The 25,601-nt window shown below is 39.5% G+C and overlaps 1 protein-coding gene across 3 annotated transcripts; it reads right to left on the bottom strand.

Moving 5' to 3' along the window:
• Positions 1-1,634: 1,634 nt before the first annotated feature.
• On the bottom strand, positions 1,635-25,263 carry LOC128738523 (laminin subunit gamma-1). Of its 3 annotated transcripts, none has more exons than XM_053833730.1 (12): positions 25,245-25,263; positions 24,296-24,569; positions 23,162-23,728; positions 17,118-17,427; positions 15,668-17,056; positions 15,403-15,600; positions 4,515-4,628; positions 3,153-4,455; positions 2,783-3,032; positions 2,638-2,724; positions 2,279-2,579; positions 1,635-2,215 (listed from the first exon to the last, which is right to left on the bottom strand). In XM_053833730.1, the coding sequence occupies exons 2-12, from the start codon at positions 24,446-24,448 to the stop codon at positions 2,004-2,006; spliced, it is 4,884 nt and encodes a 1,627-aa protein (XP_053689705.1). In that variant the 5' UTR covers positions 24,449-24,569; positions 25,245-25,263; the 3' UTR covers positions 1,635-2,003. The 3 variants fall into 3 exon arrangements, with proteins under 3 accessions (XP_053689705.1, XP_053689707.1, XP_053689706.1); XM_053833732.1 differs by having other exon boundaries at positions 25,183-25,256; XM_053833731.1 differs by having other exon boundaries at positions 25,165-25,253.
• Positions 25,264-25,601: the final 338 nt, after the last annotated feature.

Raw genomic sequence — 25,601 nt, 5'->3', positions numbered from 1 at the left:
AAATTATGGCGATGGCTGTCAAGCAGCGAAAGCTTAACCGGTTTTATTGCTGCTTTCAGTAGAGCGTGGTATGACTACTTGAGCTTATAACCTGATTCTTATAGCGGTTATGAAAGTTCTGGTGGAGCTCATAGTTTTATTAGCGGTTTTATTAAATTGGTCATGGAAACCACTATACGAACGTAATACGGGGTTGGGTTACGACTGCATCATCCTCGTTCTCTGATAAATTTGGTGTATCACAAGGTAGTAATCTGGGACAACTTTTGTTTATTTTATTTTTCAATGACGCTGGCTTTGCTTCTAGAACCAACTGTAGACTTGAATATATTATGAATTAAAAATCTAATTGAACGAAAAGGGGCTGACCATGTGAACAATATTGGTGTAATTTTCGAAATAGTAGAATTCAATTGAAAAGTTTTCTTTTCTGTTTATTTAACCGTTATGTGTTCGACAGGGTACCCGGGTACCTTTTCAGCTTTCAAAGTACGAAATTCTATAGTTTTCTTTGATCAAGGATACTGAAACTCTGTGACATCTAAGAACTAGTTGAATTGCAACTTTTCATAAAATAAGTTTTCATGTAGCACTTAAGGGGGTGGAATGGGGGGGCTTCAAATTTTTTTACCCTTTAAGTGCTCGACAAGGGTACCCGGGTACCCACAAATTGAAACGCTTGTAACTTTGGCAATTTTTGACCGATTCGGACACTTTTACCACCAAAAGATTCAGGAACTTATCCACTTCCAGTGTGGTTATAACAGAGTCGGAAGTGGTTCATCTAGTTCCCGGAAATCCGGCAGTCCGAGGATGTGTTCCGGAATTAAAGCACTTTTTATATTTTTGGATATTAATGTGTTATATTGAAGCTGCAGAAAAATAAATTTTTTATTTCACTTTTAGGGGGATTATTCAAAATTTGAATTTCACCATACGATAGAACTTTTAATTTCAAGAAACTCTCCCAAAGGTTCCATAAACCTAAAATCAAGTTTTCCCACTCAAAACTCTAATGCGCACATATTTTTGGTTTTGGACAACTGTGAAGCCCCACGGGAATATGTTCCGGAATAGCCATGCCGTGGCAAAATCATCAGATAGAATCAAAATAATGAAAAATGACCTTCTGGAGTAATTTCATGAATTTAGACACCCATATTGCCAGTGTTGCAAACCAAACAGTTTTATGGCCACAGGAGGTCCCACGGGAACTTGTCGCAGAATGGCCATTCCAAGGATATATCATTGTATTGTCTTAAAACAATGAAGAATGACCTGTCGGAGTAATTGGAAGAACTTTGGACACCCATATTGCTATAATTACATCCAAAAATATAAAAAGTGCTTTAATTCCGGAACACATCCTCGGACTGCCGGATTTCCGGGAACCAGATGAACCACTTCCGGCTCTGTTATAACCACACTGGAAGTGGATAAGTTCCTGAATCTTTTGGTGCTAAAAGTGTCTGAATCGGTCAAAAATTGCCAAAGTTACAAGCGTTTCAATTTGTGGGTACCCGGGTACCCTTGTCGAGCACTTAAAGGTGTTTTTTTTGTCGAACACATAACGGTTAAATTAATTTAATGATTGAAACCGATCTTTTAAAATTGTTAATATATTATTTTATTGGACACATTTTGCGGCACAAAGAGAAATATATTATGTATTTGCTTAAAGTTTACTGGGCTCAATGACTGAGAAAAAAAACGCGATTCCATTCACTTAAATTAGGTGGTCCACAGTTTTAATGTACTGAATTTGACAAATCAATAAGTAAGTTTCGAATTATCCCTACTGCACTCGTTTTTTTTAAGGCATAAAATGTTATTATTGTACAAAATAATTGGCACTGTGTTTGCTGTGAAAATGAACACAATCAGACTTCTACTAAAATATTGCGTTAAATGACGACTTATGCAGCATATTTACGTGGAAATAATAGCTGGAACTTAGAGGGTTAAGAGTGTTTTTTTTGTCATTGCACTGCGCTTCGCTTCGCTTACGGCTCCAAGCGTGTTCGTTTGTAACAATTCTCGGGCAGTGAATCGGCAATCATCTTAATGTTGTGGATTTCATTCTCCAACTCTGCCAGCTCTCGCTGGTAGCTTTTGATGTTTTGAGTCTGGAGATTTTTCGACTCATTCAGAACGTGCAGCTTGCTGGCGAGTTTTGCATCCTCCAGCTCCTTTTCGGCTGCCGTTAGACGTTCGTCTAGGATGAAAGTTTCAACAGTTATTGTCGAATTTAATTTAATGAAATAAGAGAATAAATTACCTAAAGCGTTCAGCGATTTGGTATCGATGTCTCTCAGATCGGCTAGCTCGTCCATGATTGCCTTTACCTCCTTCATGGCCTTATCGACCTGGGTTTTAGCCTCGTTCGAGTTCAGCTGCGCTTGGCCAACCTTTTCCTTTGCCTCCTTGGTCAGGTTGAAGTCCTTCCGAATGTTGGTTTCCCGCTCGGTTAGACTGTTTTCCGTTTTTGCCAAACGACCGTTCAGTTGGTCCGCTTCGTGGCGCAGGTCACGGGCCGTGTTTTTGGTAGTATTTGCTCGTTTTTTGATGTTGTCGGCGAGCTTTTAGTTTTAAGGAACATTCAATTTAATTTATTTTTGTCTATTTAACTCGGCTTACCTTGGAAGCTTCTTCGGCGTATTTCTTCTGCGCATCTTGTGCGTTGTTTCTGGCCTCGATGGCGTTTCGATTTGCACTACGTAAAGCCTAAAATATATTCAATTAGTAGAATTTAAAACGGCAGCCAAGAAAAAAGACTGCTCACCTCTTCCGAATTAACAATAAGCTCGATTGCGTTATCAATTTGACGCCGTATACTGTCCACGGATTTTAGCGCTTCTGCGGCCTTTTGTTTGGATTCTTCAACTTGATTTTTGAAACCGGCCAAAGTATGATAGGTAAAGTTAGCCTTCTTCAGAGTTCCGTCTCCTTCGGCTACCGCTTTTTCGGCCAATTCTTTAGCGTATTCCAGCTCTTCCACCGCTCTTATTGCGTCGTCTTTCTGAGAATCAGCTCTGGAGAAGTAGAAAAAATATAAAATATAAAACCGAAGTTGTAAGTAAAAATTTTACTTTTTTATGCTTTTTTAATGAAATTTCAAATAATAAAATCAACCTGGAACCTCAACTACTTACCTCTCGAGCAGCGTATTCGCCAGTTCTATATTCTCGCTAATTTCCGTCAGCAGAGCAAGGTGATCGTCTATCGTTTTGTCCAAATCTTCGTTGATTTTGTCGGCTTCCTTGTTGTATTTGTTCGACTCCTTCTTGATGTGATCGATATCGATATTGGGTGGTGACAGGTTGTTAACCGCCGCAAACAGCGACAGCGCTTCGTCGTACACTTCGTTAGCCTTTGTCAGTGCCTGTTGCGTAAGTTTGGAAACGGTGTTCAGCTTCTCGTTCGCTTGCTGCACTTCATTTGAAATGTTAGTCCGGAACTCTTCGCTAATGTTCGCCTGTAAATTGATGGCATTCTTGGCGATGTTATGTGCCTTTGTTGCCTTTTCCAAAGCCTCTTCGGCTTGTTTCTTATTTTCTTCGGCTTCTTTTTTGAACTTATCCGCATACTGTCGAGCCTCTCGTGATATTCCACTGATCTGATTGGTTTGGTTTCCGAGGTGGCCCGATATTTCGCGAGCTCTGTTCAGTGCCGCATTTCCATCAGTTTGCAGTAAATCGATTGACTCTTCCAGCTCTTTACGGGCTTCTTGTATCAAATTGTTTGCGATTGTTGCATTGCTGGTGCCTTTGCTGATTTTGAAATCAGTTTGTTCTTGAGATTGATCAGCTTTGTTAAGCAAATCCTGCACAGTTTCCAATCGCTTCTCCAACTCTTGGAGCATTTCGTTAAGCGTTTTTTCACCGCCGCCAGAACCACTTTTGGCATCCTCTACCAAAATGTCAATTTTGTCTTGAACAGCTCTTAGTTTTACCACAAACTCGTTATCATCTATTACAATCGGTTTCGATTGAATGTCATGCAATATTTTATTGAGATTTGCCAACTTCTGTCGATGGTCATTTGCTGCTTCTTGCACTAAATTGTAACAAGCCGGACAGTCCAGACAACCTTGGTGACGATCATATTTGTTCTCCTTACAACGGTCGCATCGCTTTCCTTCGACATTATCGTTACACGGACACTGTCCATACTGATCGCACTGTGACCCCTTGGATCCGCTAGGATCACATTCGCAAGACTGACAACCGTCGTGTGAAAAGCCGTAATGTGCGACAGCACATTTATCGCACTTTTTACCGATAATTCCCGGTTTGCAGTAGCACTCGCCTGTGTAGGTATCACAGGAAGAATTGTAGCTTCCCACCGAATCACAGTTGCAACTTTCGCATCCATTTCCGGAAATGATGTTCCAGTATCCGTTCTTACACTCGTTACAGTTTCGGCCAACAACGTTTGGCTTACACTGACAGTTTCCTATAAACAACAGACAGTTCAATTAATGGATGCTGGAAAAAATAAACCTTCTAAAATACCATTTATTGGATCACAAATCGAAATTCCCTTGTCAGTTTGTTCGGTGCCTCTCGGATAACAGCTACACTCGTCGCAGTTTCCATGAGGTAAGGCGAATGGATCTCCGAAATGACCTGTTAATTAGACAGAAAAATTAAAATTATTAGTTATACTACTACTAACAGATTTTACCAATATCGCAAGAAGCGTAGTTTGTTTTCAGATTTACGGAAATGAAATAAAATATGCTGCAATAGAACAGGTAGTGTATTCGCAACATTTTTGTTTTCAGATAAACGGCGTGGTCGTATCTTATCTCTGCTGAACACACGTTGGTACGCTTACTACCAGGTCTAAGCATTATTACAGTGGCGTCCCAATGCGAAATCGCATTTGGGAGTCTACTTTATGAATTCGAAACTTTCGATCAAGTTCATTTGTAAGTAAGTTTGTAAGTGTTATTAGTCCTTGGATGAAATCCCAAGACTCGACCCTTCTGATATTTTTACAATCTATTGATTAGTAGTTTTGAGCTAGTTTCTAAATTAAACGTAAATATTCGTTTTCATTTGATGTTTCCTATTAAATTAAACTAAAATCGCGAATTTATTGAATTAAATTAAATTAAAATCGCGAATTTTGGATTTAGAGATTACTTCGATAAACACCTCAATGGCGAAGTTGCAGAAGGTAGCGGAACGGAAGTCACCCTAGGAGGGCCCGTGGGAGATGGTAATGTTCCAGCACCTGATCTCCAAGAAGTCAAACGAGAAATAGGGTTGCTGAAAAACAGCAAAGCCGCTGGTAAGGACGGCCTACCGTTAGAGCTCGATAAACATGACCGAGAAACGCTGGCAAACGGCTCTATACTGGGTTATTTCCAAGATTTGGGAGGAGAAGAAGCAACTATTGCGGTATAACGAAGATAAAGGTCACCGACAAGATACTCTCTCAGATCCTGTTACGCCGGCTGTCACCGAAAGCACAGGATTTCGTAGGGAATTACCAGACAAGCTTCATGACCTCTCGCGCATCTAAGAAACAAATTTTTACCATCCGACAGATCATGCCAAAATATTGGGAGTACAACGTGCCCACGCATCACATCTTTATTGATTTCAAAGCAGCATACGATACAGTCGATCGAAACCAGCTATGGCAGATAATGCACAAACACGGTTTTCCGGATAAACCGACACGACTGACCAGAGTTACATTAGATCGAAATACATTAAATGTATTTCGGGTGCATCTTGGAGATAGTTTCGAATCCGTTTGAGGGTTCCGCGGCGAAGGTTGAGACAAGGTAACGGCTTATCCCGCATGCTGTTCAACATCGTTCTTGAGGAGCGGAAAGAGTATAGTGGCGTAGGCGTATACATCACGAGCTACAGTCATTGTTTGTAGAGATTCCCATCGTACATCTGGCGAACGTCGGTTCGAGTCGATGGGCCGGACCCGTCGTAAGGATGCCGGACGACAGTGCAACGAAAACAGTTCTCTTCAACAATCCCAACGGTGCCAGAAACAGGGAGGCTGAACGTGCAAGATGCCTCAACCAGATCGAAAGTGATTTGTGACTTCTGAGGCGACTCGGAAATTGGCGACGATTGGTGCAAGACAGGGCTTGTTCGTTCACTTTGACTCAATTTTGATTCATTTGACAGTACACTCAAGTCTTTTTTTACACGGTTTATTTTTACGATTTTTGAATTAACGCGGTTTTTTATGACGATTTTTGAATCGAAGACGAATCGATTTCAATCGATTTTGAAGACGCAAAAGAGAGGTAGAGAGAGCAATAGAGATATCGAGAGCAACGGAGAAATTAAAAGAGAGAGAATGATAAGAGAGAGAAAGACAAAATGAGGAAAAAGAGATAAAATGAGAAGAAGGAGAGAGTAAGAAGTGATAGAATGAGGAGAGAGAATGACAGAATGAGGAGAGAGAATGACAGAATGAGGAGAGAGAATGACAGAATGAGGAGAGAGAGAATGACAGAATGAGGAGAGAGAATGACAGAATGAGGAGAGAGAATGACAGAATGAGGAGAGAGAATGACAGAATAAGGAGAGAGAATGACAGAATGAGGAGAGAGAATGACAGAATGAGGAGAGAGAATGACAGAATGAGGAGAGAGAATGACAGAATGAGGAGAGAGAATGACAGAATGAGGAGAGAGAATGACAGAATGAGGAGAGAGAATGACAGAATGAGGAGAGAGAATGACAGAATGAGGAGAGAGAATGACAGAATGAGGAGAGAGAATGACAGAATGAGGAGAGAGAATGACAGAATGAGGAGAGAGAATGACAGAATGAACAGAGAGTGAGTGAGTGAGTGAGTGAGCAGAGAGTGAGTGAGTGAGTGAGTGAGTGAGTGAGTAAGTGAGTGAGTGAGTGAGTGAGTGAGTGAGTGAGTGAGTGAGTGAGTGAGTAAGTAAGTAAGTGAGTGAGTGAGTGAGTGAGTGAGTGAGTGAGTGAGTGAGTGAGTGAGTGAGTGAGTGAGTGAGTGAGTGAGTGAGTGAGTGAGTGCGTGCGTGAGTGAGTGAGTGAGTGAGTGAGTGTGTGTGTGTGTGTGTGTGTGTGTGTGTGTGTGTGTGTGTGTGTGTGTGTGTGTGTGTGTGTGTGTGTGTGTGTGTGTGAGAGAGAGAGAGTGAAATGGCGGGGGCTCTTCGTATGCAAACAATTAATCCATCGTTTTTCTACAGCTACCAACCTCGTGGGAGGTGGGCTATCCTTTTAGGGTTGGAAACTATCATTAAAAATTGTTCCTGATAACTATCAGTAGTTTCTAGTACGTTACTGATAACTATCAGTGGATATCAGTAATTTTACCCATCACGGCATTGAAGCAAAACAGCAAGAAATTGTAATATTATAACTGCGTTATTCACCGTGAATTTACGTTGTTATTTACCAGGCAGGTTTCATGGGGACTGGCCTTATACCCGTCCCAACTACGACCTACCAGTTTTTCACCAGAATTTGCAGAAATACTTGCAGAAATGACGAGAGTACAACGTGCCCACGTATCACATCTTTATTGATTTCAAAGCAGCATACGATACAATCGATCGAGACCATACAACATAGAAGACCAAATACATGAAAGGCGTAACGGAAACATAAGCGTGCCTCCCACAGATGGTAACCGTTGACGGCGACGAACTAAAAGTGGTAAATGTGTTCGTGTATTTGGAATCGCTAGTGAGCGCGGACAACAACACTAGTAAGGAGAACCCTTTGCAAAACGCTACGCTCCGTACGAAGCTGACAAACCTCTTATTAAACCACTAGTTCTTTATGCTCGAGTGGTAGGTACAGCGAACGAAATTCGGCGGAGTATATAATGAAAGCGAAGAGTAACGAAGACTTGTGAATCACGAGCTACTTGCACTGTTAGGGGAGATTCCCATCGTACATCTGGCGAAAATCGGTAGACCGGGCACGTCGTAAGAATGCCGGACGACAGTGCGACGAAAATCGTTCTCTTCAGCAACCCAGCAACCGGTATGAGAGCAAGTGATTTACGACTTCTGAGACGGCTGAGAAATTGGCAACGAGTGGCCCTTGATCGAGTTGAATGGAGATGACTGCTTGAAACAGCACGTGCCAGCCCGGATCTATGCTGCCGACGACAACGACGACATGTTGTGTCATCCTCGTCTATCATACACAACAATTGACCAATAACTGTCTCAGTAAAAATCAGTATCAGTAAAACCCTACTGATACGTAGTGATAATATTGCTTACTGATAACCATCAGTTTTCAGTGTGCATTTTCTGGTGATCTAATCCTTTGTAATGACCAATAGCAAAGCTGGCCACGCCCATGCAGGTCAATTTGGGAGGGAAAGGAATGTTAGTCCGACACTTGCTGCTACTAGAGACCGAGGAATCCTCTGCGTCATCCCCAAGTGTCACAGGAAGGAGTTGTTGTTAGTAGAAAGGAATTGATCTGGATCCACCCAGGCAGGTGGTGCGATCGACGATCGACGTTCTTGGCTTCGTGGCCATTGCGAAACAGACAGTGGAGATCCGACACACCGATATAAGAAAAAACTATGAGAAATCAATTTACCGCACCGAAAGTTATGCGCCATCAACATACTCGACTCGTTCGAAATCGCGCGCGGTCAGCTATTAAATACCGATAGACATTTGTTGCTATGCACGAAAGCTGTCCTGAGACAAACGTGTCTATTTGGCAATCGCTCAAAAACATTGACTGCGCGAGACACCTTCTGGCATCCCTCGATCACAGAACTTGCCTAAACACTTTGACTACTCTACTAGGGAGCTGTATAAAAGCTAGCAATTCGCCAATATGATTCGATAATCATATGATAGAAACAACGCGCGATGTTCCTAGATAACCGATTTGACGATTAAAATGCACGTTTATAAGATTTCAATAAAAGTTCCGGTTTGTAAACGCACCAAATAAATTCAAAATGGCCCGCTAAAACATCCGCTGTCGGAAAAATGCAACGAGTGAGACACGAAAGCAAACAATGCCAAACTATCATACGAAACGACTCTCAGTATGTAAGCACCGGCTGTATGAGACGAACCTGGATATTCGGAAATTTTCTTGTAGAGCCAGTAACTAAGAAAATCAAGATCACAAATATACCTTTTTTACAAATAAAATACAATGGTAATGGTACTACATAATCAGGGTGTCGATTACCTGGAAAATCAGGGAAAACCTGGAAATGTTAGGGAATTTCGTTTTAACCTGGAAAAGTCAGGGAATGTCAGGGAATTTCAGGGATTTTTGGCACTGGAAGAAAATATACCGGCGCTTAGCAACAGTCTGCAAGGATAATATTTATTTCAAGTCTCTGGCACCTTTTTGTTCAATGCCTCCGCGTGTGTCCAAATGAAATAAAATATAACACGTTATTTTTACTCATGTGCATCCTATTTGCTATGTGTATATTTAAAAGAGTTTCGAAATTTAGAACTTCATGAATATACCTCTGACCCACCTAACCAAACAACGTTTCTCAACAATGGCTGGACCGATTTAGGTTTCAACTGGAAGAGCTCACAGCCTAATTGTTCATTATTTACTGTCTGAAAATTCTTCGATGTTGATTGGATATTTAGTTCAAAAGTTGTGCATAAAAATTTAATTATTTTGTATGGAAAATTATATGAAAAGTCTGTACTAGGTTGGTGGATGTTGACACGCCAAGCGCATATTTTTTAGTCTATACAGGACTATTGTTTGAACAATAATTTCTCTGTTTTCTTAGCGGCCAATTTAGCAAAATTTCTATGTTTCATTTAGCAAAAGAACATTACTTGAAACTGCCCAATTTTGCATTCAGATAATTCCGGATTTCCAGACCGAAATCGCATTGTAACGTATAGTCGTCGTATTGTAACGAAGACTAATCAAACTGAACCAAGATCAGACCGTCATTTGTTTGAAACTCGACTCGACTCGGAGATAGAAACCCGAAGTAGCAAGTGGATCGAATAAAAGCAGAACGTCAGGTTTTAAATAGTAGAACGAAGTAGTTTGCTTAATTTTCACTTTGCACATAGAAATTTCGCATAAAAAGATGAATTTGAACTACAAACGAAAAATGTATTCATCAAGAAATCAAAATTGAAGAGTACACAACCAATTTAAATAAATAAACACTTTGAAAATAGAAATTTACGAGATATTTTGCTTCTGGATTTTTTCGAAATATTCCTGGAAAAACCTGGAAAAGTCAGGGAATTTTATTTTCGCTAGATAATCGACACCCTGATAATGGACTATAGTTTGAAAATTTATATCAAGAAATGTTATGCACATGCGAGATTTTCGCTGGCCCGAAAACCTCGTGACAAACTAAAATTTATTATACCTGAAATTAAAAATCAGGCACAATGAAGCGTGCTAATAAGGTCCCTAAGTTGATAAGCATTTCCTCCTATCAACACTAATGTGCAGAGATATAGCGCCCTGCACGCGGAGCGTGATCCGATGAGCGGACATCGAAACTAAAAGTACGATTGGCACGATGACGATATTGGGCGGAGTACAAACTGGAAGCGGAGAGTGGCATAAGCGCATTACTTGAAGAGATTCCAATCGTACATCTGTCCAAAGTCGGTAGGTTACGGGGGGCAGGACACGTCGTAAGGATACCGAACCGAATGACAATGCGACGAAAACAGTTCTTTTCTACAACCCCACCGGCATCAGGAACAGCGGGACTCAACGTGCAAGATGGCTCGACCAGGTCGAAAGTTATTTGGAAAAATGACGACGAGGGGGCCAAGACTGAGTTGAATAGAGAGGACTGCTTGAAACAGCTCGAGCCACCCCGGATCAATGCTGCTGACGACGATGACCAAAATTACTTTTATTACCTGTAGGGCAGCCGTGAAACTGTAGCTGAGGTTCTGAGGGCCCCACCCAATCATTCAGTCATAGCCAGGTTTATTTTTGCTCATCTTAATCATAAAGAGACAAAGAAATCAGATTCTCATAGCGACCCAGCGCTTTCGTTTTCTGTTAAACTTTTTGCTGTGCCTTCTAATACTGCCAAATACCGATTTCACTTACAACAACTTATCTTACAGACAGAAAGAGCATAATAATTAGTAGAACTGATCTTTTCTCCAAACTAGTTATAAACTATTTGCTTTGCTTGCTAAAAAGAACTCCGGACAGGATTAAAACGATTTGCCCAGTGAACAGTGAAGAGAGGAGTAATTCTCGCTGAAACGGGGCCATTATGACACGAGGTCTTCAAATGTTGGAACTTTTGCGCTAAATTGGTTGAAAATGGTTAAAAAGTAAGAATTATACTTGTGATACCTCGACATAGTGGACCCCTCGTGCGCTAAGGGGTCTAACAGGTTCAAAAAAAGTTGAATTTTGAGCAAACCTGGAGATATGTATCATGTGATTTTTCATAAATTTGCCATGAAACATCTATCAAATAGCCCGGTTTTGTGAAGAAGAAGAATAGGGCTTTCAAATGAAGTAAAATTTGTTTTGGCGACCATCTTGGATTTGGTCGCCATATTGAATTTTATCAAACAATCACTGTTTTCAACATGAGCCACCAAACCGATTTTCATTTTAAGACCACCATTGAAAAGCTGAGAAAAAATGCTGCAAGAAACATCCATAAAATTAGGTGTGCAATGGTATTAACTGAATAAAACAACCAGTTATTTGTAGCAAGGTTCACAATTTTCATATAATTATTGTGATATTTCCAAAATTTGCTATGAAACAAACTGCAAACGAACCCAGTTATGTAAAGAGACACTCCTTATAAACATAGGGAAAAAAAATTGGCGGTCATCTTGGATTTGGCCGCCATGTTGGATTTTATAAAAAAATTGCCGTTTTCGCCATGATCCTCCCAACCGATTTTAATTTCAAAACCACCAATGGAAAGCTGTGAAAAAATGCCATAAGAAACATCCATCAAGTTAGGTGTGCAAAGGAATTAACTAAATAAAACTTTTAATTCTCTGTAGCAAGATATTCCATTACATGAGAGTTATAAACCTTAATACAGATAATAAATTGTTTCGTTTATTTAATGCTACTACACAATTTATTTGATGAATGTTCTTTATAGCAGTTTTTTCTTAGCTTTCCGATGGTGGTTAAAAATAAAATCGGTTGAAAGGATCATGGCGAAAACAGCGATTTTTTGATAAAATCTAATATGGCGACCAAACGCAAGATGGCCGACAAATTTTGACGTAGGACTACGTCTTACGGCAAGTTTTGAGATAGAGTGTCATTCCAAAAAATCGAAAAATGCGAGCGTCACGAAAAATGAAAGGTTTTGAGCGCTAATAGCTCAGCGGTTTTCCTATCGATTTTCAATATTTTTACACCAATCGATCGGAAAATCTTCTAAGAATTGACCCAAATGAAGAAAAGTATGGATTCTTGATGTTGAACTATTTAAAAATTGAAAATAATGCACCTATGTTTTACCAGAATTCTCGCTTCGTGATTGGTTGGAAGATTTTTTACGATGATCTAAACCTATACCAATTTGATATCTGTGCTTGGGAAGTAAGCCAAAACAAGTGACAAAGTCACCTCATTTCAACAAAATTTCTTAACACCGCCGTTAAACCTAGACCATTTTGATGTCCTTGCTTGGGAAGTACGACAGAAAGAGTGACAAAGCCCCCTCGTGCCAACAGATTTCTTACGAACGCGATTAAACCTAGTCCAATCTGATGTCTGTGTTAGGGAAGTGTGCCAGCACAAGTTCGTTGTCCCAACAGATCGCAAATTCTTTACTGCGAGACGATTAAACCTCGGCGAATTTGATATCTGTGTTGGAAAAATGTGCTACAGCTGTAATGATCGGTTATAACACGACTCTGTATGAATACGCATGCTTGCCGTTTCATTAGAAGTGTAGTGAAAAGATGTGCAGTTGATAAAATAGGATTGAATTGGTAAAATCCCTTCAACGTGGGGAACCATGGGTAATGAAAACAATCTTTAATTTCAGTAAGGTAGCAGGAAAGCAGTAGTTTGTGTTCTTGATTTTGTTAAATTGTTTTCAAATCCGCAATCTTTTGAGAATTGAACGTATGCAATGTTACTATTTTGATCAATGTTACATACAACGCATGTAGCATGTATATATGTTGCATATAGCATGTACCTATACATGAAAAATCGAATGATTACAAGCATGAATACATGCTACTATCACTACAAAGAGACTTACGTAGTCCTGCGTCACCTATATATGTGGTCGTGTCTTGTACACAACCCCTCTGATTTTTTTTAATCCATTTGAAAGCCCTGTTCTTCTTTACAGAACCTGGCTATTTGTTAGTTGTTTCATGACATATTTATAAAATATCACATGCTATAGATCTCAAGGTTTGCTCAAAATTCAACTTTTTTTTAACCTGTTATGCCCCTTAGCGAACGAGTGATCCACTATTTCGAGGTATCAAAAGTGTAATTCTTATTTTTTAACCATTTTCAACCAATTAAGCGCAAAAGTTCCAATATTACTAGGACAGTATACAACGCTACCATCGAGCATACCGAAGGTTAAGTCTTTGTTTTTCGCACCGCATCATTACTGGTCGCAATGTTTTGTGGAACTGTGTAACGTTATTTACGCAATCTATTGGGCTTTGCCTAGGCTAACTATGATTCGCCGATATATTGTCACACCTGCGACGCGTAAGTTGAACCGTGTGAGGACAGCAAAAATACAAGATAAGTTTATTTTTTGTTAATTGCTGAGACAACTCCGAAAAAAATCTATCCAAATAGCTTTGAATTTTTAAAGCAGAAAAAATTATAAAATTTTTAATGAAGGCTTGATGCCGACCAGATAGCTTTAAGGTACAATGCTGGTCTAACAGAGAGAATCCACGGTCTAAAAATCGCGAGTATGGAGAGGCACAGAGGAGCGGTTCGCCAGCAACGACACATGGATAGCGTCTACAAAACAGGACCAGGATATTTACTATGCCTGTGATGTACAATGATAGTGCTGGCCACCGGTAAACGGCGGTAGGATCTGGCGGAAGGAGCACTTCTTGATGCTGTTGACAGTGTTGAAAAATTCATAGCAGCAAAAAACTCAATGAGATTTCAAACACATGAAATTTCAACCTTGATCACAGGCGCGAAACCCACATATGAATTTCTCTCGCTATTATCCGTGATGTCTCTGGAGCATTTTGTTTAATTCTTCCATAGCTGGAATTTCATACAACGAACCAGAGAGAAAAAGAGATTCTACCGTCAGAGAAAATATCAGCAGCGAAAACATGTTGGCGGAAATTACATTTTTCTTTTGCGAGAATCGACATTTTTTTAACTAGAAAGTAACAGGCCTAATAAGAATCAATTAAATAAACATGTGCGTTTTAGTTTAACTTTGGGATTTATTTAGATTTATTCCCTCACGCTCACTCACAGCTTTGTATCGCACGAGAGAACGCCTATGCTGTTCAACAAGGAATTTGTATGTATATGTGCATAGCTCCGGGTAGCAGTTGAACCAAAGCAGAATGTGATCAAGCGGGAAGAAATATGTATGAGTTTTGTGCTTCTTGCTATGAAAACAGACAAACTCACGCGTGATTTTTTTCTGCATAGGATCAAACTGATATGATTCACAGTTGATTTTGATTTTTGATGTTTTGATTGTTGTTGATGATGATGTTGATGATTTTGAGTTTTTACCATCACTGGCCGTTGAGTGAAGAGGTAAACACGAAGATTAGCAAGAACAGGATAAGGATTGCTGTGGAGTGACCCTGACCACCTCAGGATTTATCCTGCCTTAGTTACTAGGGTACAACTTGTTTGTGGACTTTAAGACGACGTACGATTCAGTCAAATGGAATGTTATAATGCTATAACATCGTTTTCTGAAAAAACTGATTAAGCTGATTCGTGCGACGCTGGATGGGTCAAATTCTTGCGTCACCCTAGCGGGTGAGATCTTAGCAGCTTTCGTGACAATACGAACTGCAAATGTGGAAGGGAACGGGACTATCATCACAAAATCTCACATGCTTTTTGGTTTTGCAGAAAACGTCGATGTTATCGGATGTTATGCTCTGTGGATAAGAGCAGTGAAAGAGATCTTTAGGCCTTTTAAATTGAAAGCAGCTGGATTACCATTAACACCGTCAAAATAAAATGCTTGGTTGCTGGCAACATTTAGTAATTAGGTCCAATAACTCTAATAATTGTTGAATTAGATATTAGCGTCCAATTAGGTCCAATAACTCTAATAATTGTTGAATTAGATATTAGCGTAAACTAATTGCTGTTCTATAATCCAAGTTACAGAAAAATACCTGGACGATATTGCAAAAAACTGCTATCTTACAACTCAAGATATTTAGTGCTCACATCAAAAACTCACCTGGCAGACATTGGTCGCAGTGCAATCCAGCCGTGTTGTGTATACACTTCAGGCATTCACCCGTCGTTCGGTTACAGTTACCAACAGCGTTGGGATCTACGTTTCCATTACAATCGCAGGCTACACACATCCTAATGGCACCGTGAACTCCTGTCGGATCACCATAATAACCATCAGAGCAGAGCTCACATCGAGGACCTGTTGAGTTAGAAAAAAATCACGATAAGAAACCACATTCAGCTACTTTTTTTTGCTCGTAACCAACCAAAGTAGCCAACGGGACATTCCAGACAGATAACCGTATCATCTGCCATCTGCATGCAAGCTCCATTCTCCGGACAAGGACAACGTTTACAATCGTACGGAGTTCCTCCCAAAGCATTTCCGTAGTATCCCTTCGCACACTGATCGCACGTATCTCCGGCCGTATTGTGCTGACAGATACACCTTCCGGTTTCCGAATCGCAAATTTCGGCATGTTTGTTACAGTCGCACGGGATGCACGGCATAAACGGTCCACCCAGGGCCGGATTGTGCCTATAGCCGGGAGCACAAGATTCACAAAACTGTCCCAAGTAACCTTCCGGGCAGGTACACTGTTCGATCCAGCTTGCCGGTCGTCCGGCAGCCCCGCGATGAGCCGTTTGCAGTTCGACATCGTCCAAGAAGGCTTCCCCGTGATCGGCGTAGATTGCACGGATTTTGATGGCGGTTAAGTTGCTTAGGATAGACATAAAACCACGGGCTGACATGGATGGTTGCCAGGAATATTCCGGGTGTTCGTGAAGCCGGAAGGCGAAGTCCTTGTACTCATCATCGGGCATTGCTTGGTTTTGAGCAAATATCGGAAGCGATATGCTACTGTTGGAGCCTTGAAGTATTATATCGTATGTGCTAACATCCGGTCGGGGTTGTCCAACCAGTTGAAGACGGAATTTCAGTAGTCGGTTGTAGGAAGCACGTTGGTCTCCCAGGAAGCGATCGGGAGCCAGGAAATAAATCGGTTCAACGCCCTGGGCACCAACGCCGATGGTTTGGCTTTTGGAGTTGTATTTTACATCGACCGGGTGTCCAACCGCCGTTGCTGCGGTCCATTTTTCCTTGTGTTTGTTGAAGTTGGATGTTGTCGATACGATTGAATAACCAGCTGCGCTGGTGCACTCACTGGTGTGACCGTAGCAGAAGCACGGCGTACATCCGAATGTGTTCTCCGCATCCAAATTGAAATAGCCCGGTCTACATTCGCGACAATGGCGACCTTCAACGTTTTCCTTACAGGAGCAGATTCCGTTAACCGGATCACAGGACGGAGTATTGTCCAGGGAGCCTCTCGTGTCGCAGTTACACGGCTGACAGCCGTGAGGACCAAAGTTAAAGAAGTTATTCTCACAGCGGTCGCACTTTTCGCCGGTAACACCAGGTTTGCACTGGCATTTGCCTTCGGCATTACATTGCAGCGATCGGGAACCAACCGGATCACAGCCGCAGTTGATACAGTAACCGTCATCGCGCATGAAGAAGTTCTCCTTGCAGCGCTCGCAGTTCGGACCGTCTCGGTTGGCTCCGCAGTCCGAACAGTGACCTCCGTGGCCGGTCAGATTGTACAGCTGACGATCGAAGAAGCACTTCGTGGAGTATCCGTTACAGTTGCAGGCTGGAAATAAAGTTTTTAAATCATCGGAATTCAATCTTGATTGGAATTAAAATTCACTCACGTTTGCACTCGTGAACATTCTTCGAAGTGGCCCGTCCCCACGGAGCATCGTTGTAGAACGGTAAACATTTTTCACAATCCGGACCATCGGTGAAGTGTTGACACTTACACACACGGCCTCGCTGTCCGGTGCTGCTGGTGCTGGTAATACATTCGCTGGCGTGGCCGTTACATTTGCATCGGGCTCCCACAGCGATGTCGGCAATGGCATAGAAGTACGATTTCAGTACTTGAGCATCCCCGAACACTTCGTCACCGAAAGTGTTCAAACGGTCCAGCGTGATGCGGATGTCGGTTGCTGTTACCCATTGCTAAAATATAGAGACAGTTTTTAGAATTGTGTCTAATAGCCTAATTTAAGGTTTACATATTTTGAAAACAAGTCCAATTTCATGCCCAATTTCAACACTGAATTAAAATCCAATTTTAAGTCTAGTTTCACGTCCAATTTCAAAGAGAATTTCAAATGCAATTTGAACTCAATTTATATCCAATTTCAATTCCTAATTTAACTTCAATTGCAAGTCTAATTTTACATCCATTGTGCAATCTAATTTCAAGTGCAATCTTAGCTTTGATTTTACATCCAACTCAACTCAACATGTCCAATTTTAAATCCTATCAAGTTCAACTTCAACTACGATTTCAAATTCAGTTTCAAGTCCAATTTAAAACCAAGTTTATTCATTTCTACTTTGATTTCTACACTGATGGTGGAAAACTCCAGTGAAAAGTTGGAAAATGATGTTCTGTCACACGGAAATTTTCGAAAATATTTCTTTCTTGTTTGTCAATTTCAAAACTTTTAATGAGAAAATCTTCATGATGACATTTTTGTTGTTCCTGAGCCGAAAAACTCGTTTTTTCTGAGTGTGTTGTTGCGTCAAGCAGCGTAAGACCAACGGTTTCTTATTTTCTTAGCAAATTCACAGATGGATTACCGAAGGGTCTAGAGGTAGACCGTCTCCTGCTGCACCAAGAGTAAAGACTGCAAATGATAGGAGGAAAAACGTGACAAAAACTGGACGACCGGGATGGAAAAGGAGAAAAAACTAGCATGAAAACTAGGAGAAGAAAAATCGTGAAACAATGTAAGTAAAAACGAAACGTAAAAAGAGAAAAAAGTGGCAAAAAAGAAAACAAGAAAAAATGAGAAAACGTGGTTAAAAAAGGTGACTGGACAGAAAAAGAGAAAACGGAAGATAATTGAAGACAAAACCGTGAAGAAAACGAAGAAAATTATAGTTAAACTGTACATAATACGAGAACTTGAGGCAAAAACGAGCAGACTATACAGAAAATGAAGAAGAATGGAAGAGAAAAGAAGAAAAAACGATACAGAAAATGATGAAAATGAGGTCAAACTGGACATAAAAAAAGAATAAACAGAACAAAAAACCAAAAAATACGAGAAAGAAATGAAGGAAAAAAGGGGAACTACGGAAGTAGGAAAACGGAGAAACGAAAACGGAAATAGACGAAAATGGAAAAAAAAATTAAAACGAAAGACAAACGGGATGGAACAGAGAAGAAAAACAAAGACAGAATAGAAGGAAAGGCAGGACATAATAAGAAAATATACGGAACAGACAAAAACGGTAAAAAAGAAAAGAAAACAGAAATTAACATACAAACTGAGAAAGAAAATGAGGGAAAACGGAAGAAAATAGACGAAAAATAAATCAGGTAAAGAAAAACAGGAGATAAAAATTGAGAAACATAATCAACTGAACAGGAAAATTTTCCCGATTTCTTTTCTGTTATTTCAAGTTTCGTATTCCCCTAAGACGTTCCAAAATCTTCAGGAAAAGAAGAAAAAGAGGAAACAGCGGGTAGAAAAAAAACAAGAGAGCGAAGAAACGAAAACAAAATAAATAGCGAAAACGAAACAAAAAAGAAAACTAAACGGGACAGATCAAATGAGGAAACAGGAAGAAAACAAAAAATCGAGACAAAGGAAAAGCAGAATACAAAACACCTCAACGAAAACAGACAGACACGAATGCGCCCAAAGGTGTAAAGTGTCGTTAATAAACAAACAAAACCTCAACAAAAAAGAAGAAAAACGAAAGAAAAAAAAAGAAAACTAGGGGAACGAAGAGAAATATAAAGAATGTGGGACAAAATGGGACCGGAAAAAAAAGAAAACAAGGCTTGAAACGGAAGCGAAAAAGAAAACAACAGGCGAAGAGAAAAAACAAAAGAAAATGTAAAAGGTAGAAAGAGATAAAAATAAGAAACGAAAACAGAAAAAGGAAATCATGAATGAGACGGAAAACGAGATGAAAAAAGGCAATAAAAGTCTGCAATTAGAAAACGGGAGAAAATAGAAAAAAAGCAAAAAGAAGAGAAAAACGCGAGAGAGAAATAGAAGTAACGTATAATTGGCATGAAAAAAAGGTAAGAAAAAGTCAAAAACGGGAGAAATGAGGTTAAATCGGACAGTAAAGTAGAAAAAATCAACAAAAAAGGAGGAAAAACAGGATAGAAAAAAGGAAAAAAGGTAAAATACGGGAGCAGAAAAATGGAAAAACGAAAAGATGAAACAGAGAAGAAAAACAATGACGGAATAGAAGGAAAAGCAGGACATAATAAGAAAATAAACGGAACATACGAAAACGATTAAAAAGAAGAGAAGACAGAAAGTAACATAAAAACTGAGAAAGAAAATGAGGGAAAACGGAAGAAAATAGACGAAAAATAAAACAGGAAAAGAAAAACAGGAGATAAAAATTGAGGAACGTAATCTACTGAACAGGAAAATTTTCCCGATTTCTTTTCTGTTATTTCAAGTTTCGTATTCCCTTAAGACGTTCCAAAATCTTCCGGAAAAGAAGAAAAAGAGGAAACAGCAGGTAAAAAACAAGAGAGAAAAGGAAACGAAAACAACATAAATAGAGAAAACGGAACAAAAAAGAAAAATAAACGTGACAGATCAAATGGGGAAACCGGAAGAAAACGAAAAGTCGAGACAATGGAAAAACAATAAAATACACCTCAACGAAAACAGACAGACACGCCCAACAGACCTCTGCGCCCAAAGGTGTAAAGTTTCTTTAATAAACAAACAAACAAACAAACAAAACCTCAACGAAAAAGAAGAAAAATGAAAGAAAAAAAAAGAAAACCGGAGGAACGAAGAAAAAATATAAAGAATACGGGACAAAATGGGACCGAAAAAGAAGAAAACAAGGCTTGAAACGGAAGAGAAAAAGAAAAAACAAAACAAGCGAAGACAACAAACGAAAGAAGATAAAGTTAGAAAAAGATAAAAATAGGAAACGGAAACAGAAAAAAGAAGTCATGAAATAATGAGAAGAAAAACAAGATCAAAAAAGACAATGAAAGTGTACAAGAAGAAAACGGGAGAAAATAGAAAAAGGCAAAAACGAAAAGAAAAACGTTAGAGAAAAAGAAGAAAAACTGGCATGAAAAAAGGAAAGAAAACGATAGAATTGAGGTTAAACAAAGCAGTAAAGCAGAAAAAAACAGAACAAAAAAGGAGGAAAAACGGGATAGAAAAGATGGAAAAAAGAAGAAAAACGGGAGCAGGAAAATGGAAAAACGATAAGAGAAAAATACAAATACCAGAAATATCATATATGAGAATGGTAGGAACAGTATGGAAAAAGAACGTAAAATCCAATTTAATTCTACTATGTAGATTTTATTCACGACAGATACGTATTTCGCCTACGACTTGCAGGCTTCCTCAGTGTCTATTTTCGAACTGAGGAAGCCTGCAAGTCGTAGGCAAAATACGTATCTGTCGTGAATAAAATCTACATAGTAGAATTAAATTGGATAAGTTTTCTTCTTTTTTAATTTTAGGTTTTGTATTCTACTAAGACAAAAACTTCAGACGGAAAGAGAAACCAAAAATTTGGAAAAGAAGAGAGCGGGAGAAAAAAGATAAAACAAGGAGACTAAAAGGAGATAAAAAAGAGGAAACTGGCCAGGAAAAGAGGGAGAATGGTAGTGAAAAGAAATAAAATCGAAAAAAGGAGGTTAAACTGAACAGTGACAGAGGAAGAACAGAATAACTGAATTGAAAATAGAAAACAACGGGTTAGAAAAGAAAGAAAAAAAGAGAAATACGGGAGCAGGAAAGTGGAGCAACGAAAACAGAAAAAGATGAAAATGGACGGAAGACGAACGGAATTAAATGGGAAAGAAAAACGGAACATGACAGAAAAGCAGGAAATACAGGACATAATAAGAGGATAAACGAAACAGACGAAGACGGTAAGAAAGAGGCGACAGAAAATAACATAAAATTGAAGAAGAAAATCAGAGACAATGGAAGAAAAGAGACGAAAAATGGTAAATAGAGAAAATATGAGAAGAAAAAACAAGAGGAAAAGATTGAAAAGGTTGAAGGGACAGCTGAAAAAAGTGAAAGGAAGCACAGTGGGTAGAAAAAATAAAACACGAGAGAAAAAAGTGAAAAAACGAAACAGAGAGGACAAAAATGGTAAAAAACCTGACAGAAAAGGAATGAAAACGGGAAAGAAATAAAGTAAATAAAATACCAAAGAAAGCTAATGGGAAAAGAAAAATAACTAAAGAAAAAATAGATAGAAGGATCAAAGTAAAGAATATACAGAAGAAGGGACAAAAATGAGACTTTCTGTCTTGTTCTGGCTTGAAATGGGAGAATCAAGGCATCTATAAGCGGAAAAACAAAACAGACGAAGATGAAAAATCGAGGGACAACGGGACGTAAAAAGTGAAAAGAACGAAAACGTGAGAAAAAAGAAATGAGACAAAAAAAGGACACTGGACAGAAAAAGTGGTAGAACGAAAAACGATAAAGAAAATGGACTGGAGAAACTGGACAGAAACGAAAAAATAGCAGAACAAAATGGTGGAAAAACATGATATAAGAGAAGGACAAAAAGAAGAAATACGGATGCAGGAAAATGGAGAAAAGGAAAGACAAACGAGAGGAAAGGCAACATAAACCAACGGATGGTAAAAAAGTAATGGAAACTGAGAACGACAAATGGCGATGATCGGGGCAGGAAAAGAAGCGACAGAAGAAATAGTGGATAGAAAAAACAAAACAAGTGAGAAATAAAGAGGTCTCGCTTTCCTCCTATATAAAGAGAAGACGGGACGGACAAAATTAAAAAACGTGACAGAAGGTGAGAAAACGGAAAAGAAAAAGGAAAAATGAGACAAGAAAGGAAAAACGGTATAAAAAACTAGAGAAACCTAAAGGGAAAAGAAGATTAACGGAAAAGAAAAAAAACGATAGAGGGAACGAAGAAATGGGTATAAAGAAGATGCAACTAAATGGGGCAGAAAAAGAAGAAAAGAAGGCTTATACAGATGAGAAAATGATAAAATGGAGCATTTATAAGAGGAAAATGGAGCAGATGAAGGCGAAAAACGAGAAGGAAAGGCGATAAAAAGAGTTAGAAAAAGATGAAAATTGGAAACGAAAAATAGAAAACGGCAAAAAAAAATTACAAAAGAATTAGTGAAATACAAGAGACAAACCAAGATGGAAAATAAGAAAAATGGGAGACGAAACTAAGTAAAACTAAGTGAGAGACTAAAAGAGGAAAAACAGAAAGGAAAAGAAGAACAGTGAGAGAAAAACTAAGCAAACGGCACAGAAAAGAATAAAAATGGAACACAAAGTGTAAAAACAGGACTGGCAAAGAGAAACAGAAAAGAAGTAAAACGCGTAAAAGAGAAAGATGAAAAATGTCAGTGCTGTGGTTCGAGTCCATGTCCAAATTCAAGTCTAATTCAATGGCCAATGTCAAGTTGAATTTCAAATCTAATTTCAAGTCCAACTGCAACTTTAATTTCAAGGCCAGTTCCAATTTCAACTTTGATTTTAAATCTAATTGCACCTGAAAGTCTGAAATTTTCGATCTAATCGTGCGGTATTTTTGTGTTAAGTAATAACACCATTGTTCTCGATTTTTCCAGGCCAAAAAAATATTTTTCTGAAAGGTCGCGTGTCCCACCTTTTGGTTATGCCTGGGCTAGTGGTCATTTGCAATACATTTGTATTCATTTGTTACGTACCTGCAGCTCAAGACTATGCTCGAAGTTTATGGCACTCGGTCTTCCTTCCAGGGAAGAGAAGGCAATATTTCCGTCTCGTAGCGGAGAAATATCACTATATTCACTGGTACAGAGAGCACGCGATTCATCTTCCCCCTTCATGACGGAAACCGAATCCGGTAGACCGTAAGTATCCCGACAGGTGGCACTGTAATACTGATAAGGCACCCACGGTCCGTTCGGTGTTATTCTCTTGTAGATGGCGAAGGACTCCGGCCGTGGCGAATAGAACACAATCCGAATGTACGTGATATCGAACGATTTACCCAGCTTGAGGGTCAGATTGACCTGGTTCGGGTATTGGATTCCCTCGAACATGGTTTCCGACTGCCACCAGGTCGAATCCGTAGGATCGTGCAGATCCGTCAGATAATGCGGCGAATGCTGGTTTGCCCGACAGTCATCGCAGCTTTTCCGGTTCGAATATCCCGTTTGGACGCAGAAGTTAGTATCGCCATCCTCTCCGCATGTGTTCGTGGCCTCGATCTCTACCTGATAGGCCGCATTCTCGAACTCCGGTATACAACGCTGCAAAAAAACAAAATGTTCGAAATATCGAGGAGAGAGTTTAGTTGTAAAATAAAATAATTAAAATCAACAAAGCAACAAAGTATAAGCATCGAAAAATAACGTCATCACCCATCAGCATCATCAGCAGAGTTGAACTTTCAAAACGAATTGGCAAGATCAAGCTATGCGAAGCAAAGATGTTCTTTCCTTATCAAAAAATGTGACTGATACTTCCGGAGCGCACACAGTAGAGTACTACTGAATTATCTTTATCAACTACTGTTGCTGTGTTCCAGTCGTTGTAATTATACTATTGCTGTTAATAAATTAGGATAATGGTGACAATTTTAATACACGTTTGCTAAGTGAAGTGAGAGTAAACTTGGTCCTTGTGTCAATTGTAGCTTGACATTCAAAAAAATTACAGTTCAAAAGTTTCTATTCTATAGAACAGCAACTGAAATTATCATCGTGAGTTAATCACGGACCATGCTGTCTACGTGCTTCTTTTCACATTTCTAGTAAAATTTCCACTCAACTAACAATTAAGGTTCATTGTTTAAACTATGCGAAAAGAAAACTCACCTGCGGTCTACCGTAGGGATCGTAACATTCCAGGGGTGGCAGATAGTGAGTATTTTCGTTTGCACTGATCGTGGGTATCCTCTCGATTGACGACAGCACCAAGAACCAGCAGATGATCGTCTTTGGTAGGCAGTTTGTGGGCAGTTTGAACATTGCAACTGATTTAGATTCGCACAAAACGATGTGCTTGTGTGTTTAATTTGAAAACAACGCTTAGCTGGACTTCTCGTATGATATCAGCCTCATCACGCACAGGTTAAGCTAGTGTAAAGCGCTGAAACGAACAATTAGTCAATTTACTACCGAAGCAACTAAGTATTTTCTGCCGGATGCAGCAAATTGCATTTTTCACACTAACACACCAAACCAAGCAGCAAGAAATGCCTAAAATAAACATTTATATCCAACAATGTGCCGTATTCTTCCATATTCAACATAGCGCGTGCATCTGGCGAATGAACAGATCACGAAAACTAGTAGAAACACTTTGAATAAATATAAATGATATCACAGCCGTGCGGACATTTGTTTAACTTCGGATTACATCATGAGTTAAAACAAGATTCCTGTCATTGAGGCACAATCGGTAATAAAAAAAACTAGCAAATAAGATTTTTTCCAGTTCGGAAGCAATTTCCGTGAATGAAATAAGCACCAAAGGAAGCACGTTACAATCGTTATCACGAAACGAGATAGTACGGTCCACAATTTTAGACAAATTCCTATAGTAAACTGCCTCGAGTTTCCCTTTGCTTTCTACCGACACGAGTTTACGACGGTTCACTTCAATTTCCCTGCACTCGGTGACCTGTTTGCACTAAAAATTCCTGCTGCAAGGTTTAGTCGATGATCTTCCGCACGCAACATACTAAATTTCCATGCTCCACCTATTTTGGAATCAAGATGGCACCAATTTTCCTAGAAAATAACGTGATTTTTGACGACCAACCTTCAATGCCGAACGAAACCTGGAGCGCGACTAAACCGTCTTCGAGATGTATGTTCAGTTCAGTTACAGTTCAGGTTCTCTCGAGTTCTCATCATCGTTTTTTTTCCTTCGATTCCTTATTCTACATACATGCTGCTGCAGCTCACTAAAATAAACATACCCACCCTGAGAGAGATTAACCTCTACACAAGCATTTGGCCAGCGGCCATAGGGATCGAACAAGTTGTAGCACTACGATCATATGATCATGTAGGCACAGCATAGTTTTGGAGAGAGTGCCGCGAACCATGTGCGTTGCCTCTCACGAGGATTATGTATTGGTTAATCGATGAAGCGCAGCATACCAAGTTGTTTTTA

The sequence above is a fragment of the Sabethes cyaneus genome, chromosome 2 (genome assembly GCF_943734655.1).
Source record: "Sabethes cyaneus chromosome 2, idSabCyanKW18_F2, whole genome shotgun sequence".
Classification (NCBI taxonomy): Eukaryota; Metazoa; Arthropoda; class Insecta; order Diptera; family Culicidae; genus Sabethes; species Sabethes cyaneus.
This window is presented reverse-complemented; position numbering and strand designations above follow the sequence as displayed.